Raw genomic sequence first — 15,545 nt, 5'->3', positions numbered from 1 at the left:
TGTGTGTGTATTTATTAATATGACATTATAAATCATAAACATGAAAATGAAAATGAAATGTTTGTGCATCTGGACAGGGAACCCCAGTCCCGAGGAGGAGGAGGCCCGGAAGATCTCTGAGATGGGAAAACCCATTCTAGGAGAGCACAGCCGGCTGGAGGTGGTCATCGAGGAGGCCTGTGAGTTCAAGGTGTGTGAGTGGCTGATAGGAAGCACGACACGAGTCACTGACGGATGTTTTAAGCTATGACTCATTGACATATTTGAACATCAATGCAGCTCAAAGCTTCACATTTAGAAGAGGAGTTAACATGCACTTTGTAAATGTTGACTTTGAGTGATATTACCTTTTAAAAAAAAAAATAAAAAAAATGCTGAAGTGTGGAAAAGTGTATGTTTTCCCTTATTCACCACCTGCTGCCCTCTCATGCATCAGACTCCCAACGGAGTGCTGGACCAGGTACAGTCACTGACAGCATGCTCTGTGTGGGATCTCATTTCAGTCTGCGTGTGTGCTGTGTGAGTTACGTTTGAGTCAGTTCGTTCTAAAGAGAAATGAATCCAGTGTGTTTGTGGGTATGATGTGAATATCTTGTTGTTTTGTCTATGAAAGAAGTTAAGAAAAAGAAGATGAAATGTGAAGGCATCTGTTGTGTGAGAGATGATGACTTCTGCCTGTTTAATCTGTCGTAACAGAGCACTGTGGACAAATTCATCAAGGACACGAACCTGGCTGTAGTGATCGGCACGCACTCGTGGAGAGAGCAGTTCATCGAAGCGGTCACCGTCAGTGCAGGTCAGTGGCTCCTGCTTGGTTTTACATATCTGTATATTCAGAAAGCCTTAAACTGGATTTTCTGCAACTCAGGTTTACCTTAATACTTACAAAGAAGACTTTGGGCCTGATTTACTAAGATCTCTAATAAAGGGTACTAAATTGCATGTTTATTCCAAATGTTTGCACATTTCTTTTGCACCCGTTTCACAGGTGGTTTACTGAGAGTAATTGCGTCATTAATATCAGATGCAAATCGTTCTGTTTAAATGAGGTGTTTGTAGTGATTCCAGCTATGAGAAAAACAGAACGATCCCAAAACCAAAAGGAAATTTGATCCCATTGAATCAGACTTACACTCGTGGAGTGTAAAATCAGGGTTTATTTTTCTCTTTGACTTTAATCTGTCAGTTTTTTACAGCATATCCTTTGAGCACAAGACTGAGTGAGAATTAAAAATATAGATGATTAAACTTTTAGTTTTTTCATTTGATACTATAAACTTGTCTGTGGTTGTCCCGCAGTGATGGCATCATTTGTGGATGAGGACATGTCTTCTGTCTTCTTTAAACAGGTGATGGAGATGAGGAGGAGGGACAGATGCAGCGATCGCCCAACTGCTGCGACTATTTCCTGCATATATTCTGCGTCTTCTGGAAGGTCCTGTTCGCTTTCATCCCACCCACCCAGTACTGGAACGGCTGGGCGTGCTTCATCGTGTCAATCTCCGTCATCGGTCTTCTGACGGCCGTTATCGGAGACCTGGCTTCCCATTTCGGCTGTACTGTGGGCTTGAGAGACACGGTGACTGCAGTGGTCTTCGTAGCACTGGGGACTTCACTTCCTGGTTAGTGACTTCCTTTTGTGCCTCTAAATTTACATCAGTTCTTGTGAAGTCTTAGCGAGCCGAATAAAAGCCAGAATGAGCCGAACTACTAAATAACCAAATTTTCAAACCTCTTTTTTTTCTCGCAGACACCTTTGCCAGTAAAGTAGCTGCCACGCAGGATCAGTATGCCGATGCATGTGTGGGAAATGTGACAGGAAGCAACGCCGTCAACGTGTTCCTGGGCATCGGGCTGGCGTGGTCTGTGGCCGCCGTGTACTGGGAGGTCAAAGGGACCGTGTTCCGCGTGGACCCCGGCTCGCTGGCTTTCTCCGTCACACTCTTCACCATTTTTGCTTTCTTCAGTATGGGAGTGTTGATGCTGCGCCGAAGGCCGTCCATAGGTGGAGAACTGGGAGGCCCGCAGATTCCCAAAATCGTCACCTCGCTTGTGCTCTTCGGACTGTGGTTCCTCTACGTCCTCTTCTCCAGCTTGGAGGCCTATTGCCATATACAAGGCTTCTGAGAGGGACCAGCTGGGGAGAGCCGTGACTGCACACAAACAAACACACACATCACCGGGACACTCACCTGGACTGTTACCGTAACTACTGTCACCTGCTGCCATGGTTCAGAAACACACCACAGACGCTCACATCCGCTGCAGGCCGGTTCCAGTCGGAGGAATTCATCCTGACAATACTGATTCGTTTTGACTTCAGTGAACTGAAATGATGCAGTGGCTGTTTTTTAAAAGGAGAAGACGTGGTCACGTGTACTCTGTGAAGTCACTGGATATTGCGTGATACTGACTTGATGGCTCATAACATGGATTTCAGGTTTGGTCTTGTTTGTCCTCACAGTTATAGGCTACATCCACACTAATATCCTTTGGTTTTAAAAGCCATTTCTAAACCCCTCAGTACGTACTGCAGCTTCCCTTAAAACGTATGTACTGTTGTATGTCGTATGTGTACAACTGGGACATACTACTACATCATAAAAATGCATCTTGAAATTTGACCCACTTTGTTGTATCCGTCGCGATCTGCGTCTCAGTCGATGTGATGTATCTTCCGCTGCAGAGGATTGTGGGTCAGAACATCCAGAGTATCATGTTGACCTGCAGACTGCAAAATACGACCGGATGGTACTTTTGGCATCCTACGTTTAACATACTGAGTACTGGGACATACTAATGTTTTTTTGACATACTAAATAGTCTGATAGTATGGATACTGGAACGCAGAAAGTATTGTAGTCTAAATGGGTGGAAATGGAGACAGACACCCAGGCTGCTTCCTGATTAGGTCTTATCCGTCACGTGACCCTTTTCAACTAGTAGTCAGCTTTGACTACTAGTTGGGCTACATGGATGATAAATAACAAGCATTGCTGACCTTGCTGTCGATGCTAGCAGCTGATGTGCAGTTAAATTCTGCATCTTATAATGCTGCCACAGCCTTCATGTGCTGGAAACCTGCTATTATTTACACATTATTGATGATGCTGCACTGTATTTAGTGACCCGTCAGATTTTGTGAGCTGCCTTAATTATTACTGATTTGCGTCCTAGAAGTCCCGTCTTTTTTTTCTTTTTTTGTACGTATATTAGGAAACCTCTCCGTGTATCATTGCGCTCACACCATGGCCACCCATCACACTACGTTCAAACTAGCATCCATTTCGTCAGTAAGCACGAACCTAAGCGATTATCGAGGAACCCTGCCGGCCAATAAGAAGCCAGTGTTTTCTGCAGCCACGGTAAACAAAAACTCGGCACAGTTTGAGAGATGAGCTGCTGTTGTGAAATGTCTCTCACCACTAAATTGTGTTTCTCTGTTGAGTTACGTGACACACGGCTTTGTCTGATGTAATGCACTGCACTCCAGAATCTCATCTTGCAAGACTTATTGATAATAATGATGATCATGAATATAAATGTACTCCATGGACCCAATGAAGAACTACACAATGAATTAGTAATAAGCACCTGGTATCTGCCATTTGGTGTGTCTGTTTGAAAGTGATGATTCATTCACCCCCGAGTCTTCTCTGTTTATTCATTAATGGTGTAATTTAATGTCTTTCTAATTTGAGATGATATGGATAAAAGCATATTGTAATTTATTGTAAGTTGTTATAATTATATTGAAATTTTAACTGATTGTGTCTCCATTGGCTCCGTCACTGGTTATGTACGATATTACTTCCTCATTAGTGCAGCAGAAAAGATGATTTAACTTTGTTTTTTGGGGTCAAATTATGCTCTTAATTTCTGTGTTTCATGTTGCAAAGGTTTGTGCATCCAAAACATATACAGTATGTAGATGCTGGCCTTAGGCCTCTAAAAAGGAGAAAAACATGACTCTTTATTAAGAGACTTGAAACATGACACATGAAAAACAGGAAACCAAAGCAAACCTCTAAGATACAATCCAAATCATTTTTGTCATACAGGTAACGGGTAAAGTATTTAAAATCATTATCTACGTGATTATTTGCATTTATATTTGTGTGTAATTCACCAGTCAGTTACACAAGTGGATTGAGACGTGTCAGTATGAAATTTCCAATTTTTATTTAAAAAAAAAAATTATTATTATTTATTTTATTTTATTTTATTTTTTTAATGCTTAAAATAATCTATATTAAACCATATCTCCTTACAGAATGCTACAACAACCAACAGAATAACTTCTGGCCTGACTTGCACTTTAACTGGACTTCACAAAGGCCCTTTCCATAAAATAAACTACCTGTTTACAGGTAACGGGTTATTTTAAAGTGAGACCGCTTAGGTTCGTGTTTCCATAGTTTCTATAAGTGACGCAGGTATAACTTTCTGTCCTCAGACTGCATTTGTATTTTTATGGTACAGATTCAAACAAACTATTTTCCCAAGTTTAACCCTTTTCACAGTCATGGTTTAACCTCCTCCCGGAGGACGCGATGACGTAACGCTCTGCTGCTGCGTTCACAGTCAATCGTGGAAAATGAAATATTTGAGCAGCTTCGTCCAAATAAATGACGTGTCAAGTCGCAATTTAAGAAGAAACATAAAAATAAAATTGATGTGTATTTATAAAGAGTCGCACACTGAAAGCACGACGTTTGATTGACATTGGAGGAGACGGTCATATTCATTCAAATGTAGGAAATAAATGACCCTGTGAATCATCCATAGACTGTATACAAAAGGGTCAGGGCCACCTGAAAGAATAAAATGTGATGTTAAGGAAAAGGGGTGTCTCTCACTTCAAACACCGCTCTCTTTATTAGCGGAATAGCGGCTGTTTGCCGTCAGCTGTAGCGACAGCGTCCGTTTTTCCCACGCGTCGTAAACGCAGCAGGAGGCCGGTACAGGACAGGACAACATGGCTGCTGCTGCGGGCCGCTACTACGGAGAAGGCGGCAGAGCAACGAAAAGGCAGAAAACCGAAGAAGGAGGAATGACAACAGTACGTGTTTTCTTCTTTCCGTGGCTGCTCGTCTGTCGCTGCTGTAGCCGGGTCCGGTCCGGTCCGGTTCGGTCCGGTCCGGTCCGGTCCGGTGTTTTCTGACACGGAGGTTAGATTAAATCAGCAGTGCTTATCTAGCAGCTAGCCACAATGAAGCTAGCGCCAGCTAGCCGAGAGTTCAGTGTTCAATATCAGTTTAATCACAAAAACGGGTCCCCGTGGACACGTCCCGGGACCTGGACGGAGCAAAGACACGTCCAGGTCCCTAGACGGAGCAAAGACACGTCCAGGTCCCTAGACGGAGCAAAGACACGTCCCGGGACCTGGACGGAGCAAAGACACGTCCCGGGACCTGGACGGAGCAAAGACACGTCCAGGTCCCTAGACGGAGCAAAGACACGTCCCGGGACCTGGACGGAGCAAAGACACGTCCAGGGACCTGGACGGAGCAAAGACACGTCCCGGGACCTGGACGGAGCAAAGACACGTCCAGGTCCCTAGACGGAGCAAAGACACGTCCAGGTCCCTAGACGGAGCAAAGACACGTCCCGGGACCTGGACGGAGCAAAGACACGTCCAGGGACCTGGACGGAGCAAAGACACGTCCAGGGACCTGGACGGAGCAAAGACACGTCCAGGTCCCTAGACGGAGCAAAGACACGTCCAGGGACCTGGACGGAGCAAAGACACGTCCAGGTCCCTAGACGGAGCAAAGACACGTCCAGGTCCCTAGACGGAGCAAAGACACGTCCCGGGACCTGGACGGAGCAAAGACACGTCCAGGGACCTGGACGGAGCAAAGACACGTCCAGGTCCCTAGACGGAGCAAAGACACGTCCAGGTCCCTAGACGGAGCAAAGACACGTCCAGGGACCTGGACGGAGCAAAGACACGTCCAGGTCCCTAGACGGAGCAAAGACACGTCCAGGTCCCTAGACGGAGCAAAGACACGTCCAGGGACCTGGACGGAGCAAAGACACGTCCAGGTCCCTAGACGGAGCAAAGACACGTCCCGGGACCTGGACGGAGCAAAGACACGTCCCGGGACCTGGACAGAGCAAAGACACGTCCAGGGACCTGGACGGAGCAAAGACACGTCCCGGGACCTGGACGGAGCAAAGACACGTCCAGGTCCCTAGACGGAGCAAAGACACATCCAGGGACCTGGACGGAGCAAAGACACGTCCAGGTCCCTAGACGGAGCAAAGACACGTCCAGGTCCCTAGACGGAGCAAAGACACGTCCCGGGACCTGGACGGAGCAAAGACACGTCCCGGGACCTGGACGGAGCAAAGACACGTCCCGGGACCTGGACGGAGCAAAGACACGTCCAGGGACCTGGACGGAGCAAAGACACGTCCAGGTCCCTAGACGGAGCAAAGACACGTCCAGGGACCTGGACGGAGCAAAGACACGTCCAGGTCCCTAGACGGAGCAAAGACACGTCCAGGTCCCTAGACGGAGCAAAGACACGTCCAGGGACCTGGACGGAGCAAAGACACGTCCAGGTCCCTAGACGGAGTAAAGACACGTCCAGGGACCTGGACGGAGCAAAGACACGTCCCGGGACCTGGACGGAGCAAAGACACGTCCAGGGACCTGGACGGAGCAAAGACACGTCCCGGGACCTGGACGGAGCAAAGACACGTCCAGGTCCCTAGACGGAGCAAAGACACGTCCCGGGACCTGGACGGAGCAAAGACACGTCCAGGTCCCTAGACGGAGCAAAGACACGTCCAGGTCCCTAGACGGAGCAAAGACACGTCCCGGGACCTGGACGGAGCAAAGACACGTCCAGGTCCCTAGACGGAGCAAAGACACGTCCAGGTCCCTAGACGGAGCAAAGACACGTCCCGGTCCCGGGACGGAGCAAAGACATGAGCTCTTTGTTCAGGTGGGTGGTTGTTTGCTGGTGTAAAGCGGCCGGGCTGCAGCGACTCGTCCCCGGTTCCCCAGTTCCCCGTCCCAGGACCCTCCGAGCATCACGTTATGTGCACCTTTTTTTCAGGAGAACTACGATGACCCTCACAAACCACTACCGTCCCCGGTGGTGCACATCAGGGGCTTGGTGGACGGCATCATGGAGGCCGACCTGGTGGAGGCCCTGCAGGAGTTCGGAGCCATCAGGTAATCCCAGAGCACCTCGGACGGGTCCACCGGGTCCACCGGGTTCTTCATGGTGTGGTTCTCCTGCTTTGGGTTTCCTGGGATCCGGTGGAGGCAGATGGCCGCCCACCTCTGAGTGGTTTCTTCCTGTGGGAACAGTTGTTGTGTTTCTCCATCAGATGTTAAGATGACTGGTGTTGTGCTGTCGATCAAACTCAAACCGACCTGCTGTCTAATCAGCCTGTTGTGGTTGATTTTTATAGGTTGTTGATGAACATGATGAAGTTCAACCACACACATGTTTGTGTGCCAGGACATCTAAACAATTTGCTTAAAGCTGCATCGGGATGCACGTGTGAATGTTATTTATTTTAATTTCTCTTATAATTATATAATTGTGCTTTTTTTTTTTTTTTTTTTAAAGAAAGGTCAAAACATTTCTTTACATTAGTCTTTAACTAGTTACTCTTGAAGCTCTCTTGCACTTGAACTACCGCACCTTTAAAATACATATTACTTATTTTATATTTTCACTCTTTGTATTTAATTTGATCTGTTCTTATGCATCTCATTTCTTTTCTATATTTTAAATGCTCCTTTACATCTGTTTTTATGTGAAACACTGCATGTCATTCTCTTGCTGTAAAGCACATTGAGGTGCATTTCTTGTGTGAAAGGTGCTCTGCAAATAAAGATCGTTATTAATTACAGGGAGTGTCGGCGTTAACATGAAAACCATCCTGTAATGCAGGTTTACATTCAATGAGTTGGATGTAAAGTCAGTGAGCTTGTATGTTCAACCAAGTCGTCAATGATTTGAAGTATTAATGTGACTCGTGCATCTTTCAGTAATCCAGCCTATTCCAAGCCAATAATTTTCTTCTTGAAATACTTATTTTCAGTTTTGTGGTTATGATGCCTAAGAAGCGCCAGGCCCTGGTGGAGTACGAGGACCTGAACGGCTCCTGCAATGCCGTAACGTACGCAGGAGAGAACCAGGTTTACATCGCAGGCCACCCCGCCTTCATCAACTACTCCACGAGTCAGAAGATCTCCCGGCCAGGAGACTCGGACGACACCCGAAGCGTCAACAATGTGCTGCTGCTCACCATCATAAATCCCATATATCCTATCACCACGGTAACATACCTCACTGGAGCTGGATGCACTACTGTACTGATCACAAAATGAAACAGAATTATTCATGACATTTCTGCACATTAATCACTGCTTCATGAACAGTAAAGGGAATAATTTACTTCTATTTTAACAAAGAGGTGTAACACTACTGCTTGTTTACAGATACTACTCCTTATCAAACACTATCCATTCCAATGCATTTCATTTAGATGCATGTCCTTATAATATTTAGTATAATTTGAACAGCGACTGAAATACTGAGCAGTATAGTTTTGTGTTTGGTCATGTGTGATTATTTTAAAGGTGATAGACATAGTGTTTTCTCAGTATGTCTAGAGTACTATATACATCTGCCTGTGTGCCTCTGCAGGATGTGCTCTACACCATTTGTAACAACTGTGGTCCGGTACAGAGGATCGTCATCTTCAGAAAGAACGGAGTCCAGGCCATGGTCGAATATCCTTTTTTTAATTTGTTGCCTTTGTTGTTGTTCATGTTCCTTTCCTTGTGGACACACGGTGACTGTATAACATGTTGGTTTTGAATTATAAGAATATAATCAGGCCTCACCTTAACTCGTTGCTGCCACGTTTGATTCGGTCCAAAGTGCCCAGAGGGCCAAAGCCTCTCTGAATGGGGCAGACATCTATTCCGGCTGCTGCACTCTTAAGATTGAATATGCCAAGGTGAGTCTGATTTAGTGTCTGATCAACCTCCGTACCTGGAGAAATATCACCACGTGGTAGTGAGAGGAAGTTTCATCCTCGTAATTCAATCCTCTCCACAGCCAGCACGCCTTAACGTGTTCAAGAACGACCAGGACACGTGGGACTACACCAACCCCAACCTGAGTGGCCAAGGTAACACGCAGTCCCCGACCCTTCCTTCCCTTTTTTCTTCCTCTTCTCCTCTCATGCCACTGTATGGGATGTTCAGGGTTCTCTGCCTCCGGGGGTATTGCCTTTGATTGCCGATCAATGGTTTCTGTCACCACGCAGCTCAGCGTTCAGAGGCAGTACTCCTGCGATGCCTTCACAGTCTTCATGCATTTTTCTCGCCACACAGCAGGCACAAAGTAAGGGCATGAGGAGCAACCTCGAGGGCAGCCAACCTCAATTCCAGGCTCATGCATGTGAAAAGCCCAATGCACCCATCACGGTAGCATACGCAGGCTCACAGTTCTTCACACAGGGTCACACTCCCCGTAGAGCATGTCACAGCTGCACAGTGTCACATCCCTGCCGACTCCAATCCAGTGAACACAGCAGAGTTTATCAGAACTGGAAGCTGTCTGTCAAACATAGTGGAGATTTTATCGTAGCTTAAAATTGGGTATCGTGCTCCTCGGCTGCGTTACCTTATGAGACCACTAGAGACACCTCTGTTTAAGGGTCCCATGAAATGACTCCTGTGTATGTGCAGTACATGTATCTCTGTATGCTGGTTGTTGAATGATATCCAAGTCTGTGATGACAGTTTTATTGGACGGATGGTTTGTGATGAGTTATTTTAAAACAGGACTGTTAACGTCAAGTAAAGGGCGTCACTAAATATAAATCATGGGTTAAATACAACTTTGGTTTGTTCTACTGATGGTGGAACCTCAGATCTGGGACCCAAGAATATTCTGCATTTCATGGGACCTTTAATGCAAAATATAAAATACAAACCCAATTGATAGAATCATCTGTATTATTACATTTTCAAAGAAGTATTTGTACTGTTAATGAATTTGTATTCTTTTGAGACTCACTTTTGCAAGACCAGATAAAGTGAAAACTGGTTTTTAAAAGGTGGAATCACATCATTAGATATTGTGTGTTCTTTTTTTTTTTTATGTTTAGACATCAATATTATTGCATGCATGAAACTTCCAGAAAAAGACTTCTGCCATTTGACACATTGTGGTGACAGAGATGTTCAAAATGTAGGTCTAAACACGATACTGTTAAAGTGAAGAGGTAGCTGGTGTTCAGGGTAGCTGGAGGAAGAACATCCACTTCTCCATCCAGCTTCATCAGGCTGGGAGCTTGATGGAGAAAACAATAAGCCTACTTTTTCTGGTATTTTGAACCTGATCACAGACACAATCTCTGTCTGACTGATTGCTGTCTGTAGCAATTTCTTTTTTTCTTTTTTCTTTTTTTTTGTCAAGACTGTAAAAAGGTGTAGTTATTCTTCTTGTGCACCACCAGGGCCTCAACATGTAAGTTTCATACAGGTGTTTGACATCATGTCCTCCTTCAGATTTCTCCATAGTTTGCGCTGCCTTCCGACTCAGAGGTACTCCTTGTGTCCTCACTGTGCCAATCCATACAGCCTCACCTCAACCTCTAAGCAGACACAGCGGCTTCTACAGCTACAGTATCACAGCAACCACAGCCACCACTCATGTAAATCTGCTCCGTGGCATACATCGGACACAGTGGGGCATCAAATACCGGAACACAACCTCAACTCAGAACTTCCTTATTCCAAGTCCATCATCACCCCTATCTCCACCACCTGACATGGGGATCCATTGTATTTTTGGTGGTGGACAGTAACCACCATTTCAGTTTTGAGGGACAGAAATACTCGAAGGCCACGCGAACAGACACCCCGCATATCCACCACAGACTGATAAGCATCTACCACCACCTCTTTACCAGTACAAGCACATCTCATCTGCAGAGCCCCGAGGAGTCACCTCTCTGACACAACACATTGGTGATGAGGGCGTTGGGATGAGCCTGCCTTAACACAACCACAGGGAGCAACAGAGGAAGTTTCAGACACACTCAGCCTGACCAGGGAACAGACGACACCACAGTAAACAAAAAAAAAGACGCCACTCTCTCTCTCTCTCTCAGATGCTAATACTCCTCGTCTCCACCCTCCTGTGCCGAACACAACACGACAGCACAACGAGCTGAACATCGTCACGCAGATATGTCGAGCACTAGACGCCTTTTCACTTTGCAAGTGGCTGACAGCTATTAAAGCAAACAAACAAGCATCATGTGAGCGCCCATTTTTACACAAGAAGAAACATCCACAGGGGGGCCCATGAAGACACAAGCATCAGACACCTATCAAGCATTACAAGCACAGAGGCAAACAGTTACAATCCTCTCTACATTTATGGACTCTGGTGTTTTGTTTCTCCCTGTACCTTCCTCCCCATCTCCCTCCTCTCTGTGCTGTTCTTGTGTTGTGTCTGCGTTGTTTCATTTTTCCCTTTTTGCACTGGCCCATAGTGATGCCTCTAACGCCTCCCGTGTGATGCAGGTTTGGCTCAGTGTGTCTGTGGATTGACAGCCCGCTCTCAAACGGTGCAAATGTCCTGCTTTGTGGTCAGAGCACGGTAAGATGGAAATGAGCCTCTAATAGCAACTTTCAAAACAGACCGGCAGCAAGTCAAAACCAAGCACGGACGTGTGGATGTACTTTTCTCTCTGGTGGTGGGGATGCAAAGAAGGAACGAAGAAAGGAAAAACTGAAGAGGGAGAGTGAGTTGAGGCTGGAGTCTGAGGTTGGCGGGTAGCATCCTTGCTGAAGACTGCCCCCTACCTGCCCACTGTGTCCCATGCTCCATGTGTGGTGCTGTAAGTACTGAAATGAATGAATAATCTGACTTGATGGTTAAAACTTCAAAGTTATTGTGAAACTAAAAGATCTTAAATCCGTGAGACTAAAGTTATGTGATAGTTTGACAATTTGTCGCCTAATTCTCTCCACAACTTTCTTTTTGTAAAATTTGCCACATTAACGGTCATCTGATTTGACCTCCTAGTGTCGGGTTACCAAGCACCTTCGTATCCAAGGGAATGCAATACTTTACTGCGTAGTATGGGATGTGAAATGACCAGGCAGGGTTTTATTTTGCACATTCGGATTTTGGTCTTTAGAGCTGGCTCTTATTTTGGTTCTGTTCTGCTTCTCCTGGTGATGACACATCTGCTCACTCTGTCATTTTTAGATTGTATGCATACCAAAATAAACCTGTGGGAGGGTTGAAGTTAGTGGTTAGGAGGATGGAGGAGGAGGAGGAGGTTCCGTGCCACCACGCTGACTCCTTTCTGCTGCTCCTGAAGAGTGTAGATGGACGGGCAGAAAGGCCTCAGTGCCGGCGCTTCACATAGAAATCTATAGCTTTACTTTAACTGCAACGTTGTCCGTAATTGGAACATTCAATGCAGTTTTCATAAATACTTGTTATGGGTAGATCTGCTACACCACTAATAGGTAGTGGTGGGTGCAGAGACTTTAGTGTGTTTTGTTGAATGGAGCTCAATGGAAAGCTTCACGACAAAAAAAAAAAAAGGATCATGTGGACATTTAATATTTACTTTTTGTCGTCCAAGAAAATCCAGTCTACAATTCTAGTTTAATTTCTCCCTCCTGCAACGTAATCAGTGCTCGATGTCTCTTCAAGCAGTAATTACTCGCACTATACCTGCTTGATGTCGTTCCACTCCTGCTGTTACACCTGTGTCTGATCCTGGTCTGTAATAACTGTATAGTTCTCATATTCTTCAATAAAAAGGCAGGTGCTGCTCACAGCACTGATGATATGTTTCCACTTGAATGTCTCTATATTTTCCTCACATGTGAAGAAATGTGTTTATTCAGTATTCCTTGTTAATTTTGGATTTGACATGTGTATGTGTACCTGCACAGATGCTGATGGTGAAGGCAATTGGAACAATTCACAAGGTGTGTGTTCGTATTAGGATGGCAGATGTAGGAGGTCTTAAAACATGTTTGAAAGCTATCCTTTAAAATCCCTGTTTAAGAAAATCTCCATTATGTCACCTTTTAGTTTAACAAAATAAAAGCCTGCAGACTTTTTAGACACTTTTTTATTTACATTTCAGGCCCCTCTGATGCATGTGAATCACTAAGTTGTCCCTTAGCATGTAGCAGCCCATGTAAGCTACCTATGTGACAACTGTGGTGAGGAAGCTGTTTGATTGGGCAACTTTTATTTGACCCTTTTAGATCCCAACGCCAATTCCAACAAACGGCAGAGGCAGCCGGCTCTTTTGGGAGACCACCCGCCGGATTATGGTAAAAAAAAAAAACAGTCAACGACATTGTTGTGATGTGGAGAGGAATGGATCTCTCCCCAGTACTCCATCTGGAACTAGGATGTTCCTTCCCTCTCATTCAGGTGGCCCGCAAGGAGGTTACCATGGCTACAACGACGACAGCTACGGCCCTCCTCCCCCCCATCGCATGGGGCCGGGAATGGGAGGGCGTGGTCGGGGTAGCCAGCGGTACGGTCCTGGATACGGACCGCCGCCTCCCGAGTACGGACCTCACGCCGACTCCCCGGTTCTGATGGTGTACGGCCTGGAGCCCTCCAAGGTCAACGCCGACAAGGTCTTCAACATCTTCTGCTTGTACGGCAACGTGGAGCGGGTGAGTGAGACAACTCGTTGATCTCCATGAAGTCAAAGTTAATGGATTCATTTGATTTATGAATGTTTTGTTTCCCATAAATACTTTGACATGATTTGTTTGTGTTTTTTTCCCCTTTAGATCAAGTTCATGAAGAGTAAGCCTGGAGCAGCGATGGTGGAGATGGGAGACTGTTACTCGGTGGACCGGGCCATCACTCACCTCAACAACAACTTCCTGTTTGGACAGAAACTCAACGTTTGGTAAGAGCACTTCTCCAAACAATTCAAAAACATCAGCATAGACTATTCAAGAAAAAGTACAGAGCTACATGTACAGATACCAGACATATGGCCTCCTCCCGTTCAGCGTGTCCAAGCAGCAGGCCATCGTTCCAGGACAGTGCTACCAGCTGGAGGACAACACCAGCAGCTTCAAAGATTTCCACGGATCCCGCAACAACCGCTTCACCTCTCCGGAGCAGGCGGCTAAGAACCGAATCCAGCACCCCAGCAACGTCCTGCACTTCTTTAACGCCCAGCCGGACATCTCCGCAGAGATCTTCAACCAGGTAAGAAGAGCCAGCCGGGTCCCGCCGACGAGACTGACAGTTTCCTCAAATCACAACCTTTAAGTCCTGAAACTGGTCTCTCCTTCCAGGTCTGCGAGGAGATGGAGATTAAAAGCCCCTCGAACGTGAAGCTTTTCACCGGAAAGAGTGAGTAAGACGTTACAGCCTGGCTCCCACTATCATCTATCAACATGTCATTCAGCCAGGAAGACTTTAAATAAAGATTGTAGCTTCTAGATCTGTAACGAGTGGCGACGTAGATTTCTGTGAGGAATACAATGACGGTACAGAGGCTCAGCGGTTTGTTTACCAGCCGGAGAAAGTCAGCTCCACATAAAGGAAAGCTCTAGTTTACGAGCTGCTTTCAGTGCATTAGGACACCTAAATATGATTAATTGTGGTGACGTGTGACTCCACAGGTGAGCGAAGTTCATCCGGCCTGCTGGAGTGGGAATCCATCAACGACGCCATGGAGGCTTTAGCTCTGATGAACCATTTCCAAATGAAAAACCCCAGTAAGTCTTTGTCCTGTTACGTTAACATCCCAGCATAGTTTTAAAAAGCTCTTTAGTGTACATGTTAAATACTTCATAACCTTTTTAAATGTCCATGTTTCGTCTGTCTTCCAGGTGGGCCTTATCCTTACACACTGAAGCTGTGTTTCTCAACCACACACCATGCGAACTGAAATCTTCCCCCGAACTATTTGTAACGTTTTGTGTCTTTGCATAGAGTACACTGCAGCTCGGCTGTCACCTACGTACCATTAAAACAGTGTTGACAAAAACTAGGATTAATGTGCTTTAGAGATGATACTTAAATTAAACCTTTTGTAATGATTTATTTGACTTTTACCATATTTTTTATTTTGTATGTTCACAAAACTAGATTTGAACACGCCCCCACCCCTCCACCCCCCACACCACCCAGTTTTTTGTTTTTTTGAATAATATGAACAGTAGACATTGAGATTACTAATTTAACCAGCGTAACATCATCTTAGATGGTTTGTTGTATTATCTTTTCTTCAAGTTCATTCATGGAAATAAAAACACATTGGTTCATCAGTTCTTACCAAGAGAAGGTGGTGTGGTTTATTATATGAACATGGTCATACTGACACCTCTGTGCTGGGGAAAACTAATGCATGAGCAGTTTTCAGTCATTATCAGCATCAAGTAGTCAACGTCCTCAGTAAACAGTAAAGTGAAGCAGTAATTACATGTACTCAGACTTACAGGTTATTTTTGAACTGTTATGGACTGTAATCACAAGCACTAG

General features: G+C 45.6%; 2 protein-coding genes across 6 annotated transcripts in view; both read left to right on the top strand.

Annotated features, from left to right (window-relative positions):
- slc8a2a (solute carrier family 8 member 2a) overlaps window positions 1-3,768 on the top strand; it is a 28,686-nt gene extending 24,918 nt beyond the window's left edge. For 3 of the 5 annotated variants that reach the window (XM_069165124.1, XM_069165122.1, XM_069165123.1), the window contains 5 exons: window positions 78-190; window positions 437-460; window positions 697-796; window positions 1,350-1,622; window positions 1,751-3,768. In XM_069165124.1, coding sequence (XP_069021225.1) covers window positions 78-190; window positions 437-460; window positions 697-796; window positions 1,350-1,622; window positions 1,751-2,127 — 887 coding nt within the window. In that variant the 3' untranslated portion in view covers window positions 2,128-3,768. The remainder of the gene's footprint in view (window positions 1-77; window positions 191-436; window positions 461-696; window positions 797-1,349; window positions 1,623-1,750) is intronic. The other 2 variants (XM_069165126.1, XM_069165125.1) reach the window with 1 other exon arrangement.
- A 1,183-nt stretch (window positions 3,769-4,951) lies between these two features.
- On the top strand, window positions 4,952-15,338 carry hnrnpl (heterogeneous nuclear ribonucleoprotein L). The gene is made up of 14 exons (XM_069165039.1): window positions 4,952-5,062; window positions 7,071-7,189; window positions 8,071-8,308; window positions 8,679-8,764; window positions 8,898-8,994; window positions 9,096-9,168; window positions 12,971-13,006; window positions 13,292-13,360; window positions 13,464-13,714; window positions 13,835-13,956; window positions 14,063-14,264; window positions 14,354-14,411; window positions 14,684-14,779; window positions 14,894-15,338. Exons 1-14 carry the CDS (start codon window positions 4,979-4,981, stop codon window positions 14,950-14,952), a joined length of 1,590 nt encoding a protein of 529 aa, XP_069021140.1. The 5' UTR covers window positions 4,952-4,978; the 3' UTR covers window positions 14,953-15,338.
- Window positions 15,339-15,545: the final 207 nt, after the last annotated feature.

The sequence above is a fragment of the Embiotoca jacksoni genome, unplaced genomic scaffold, assembly GCF_022577435.1.
Source record: "Embiotoca jacksoni isolate LCO1_2020_lvr unplaced genomic scaffold, fEmbJac1.0.p SCAF_33, whole genome shotgun sequence".
Lineage (NCBI taxonomy): Eukaryota > Metazoa > Chordata > Actinopteri > Embiotocidae > Embiotoca > Embiotoca jacksoni.
This window is presented reverse-complemented; position numbering and strand designations above follow the sequence as displayed.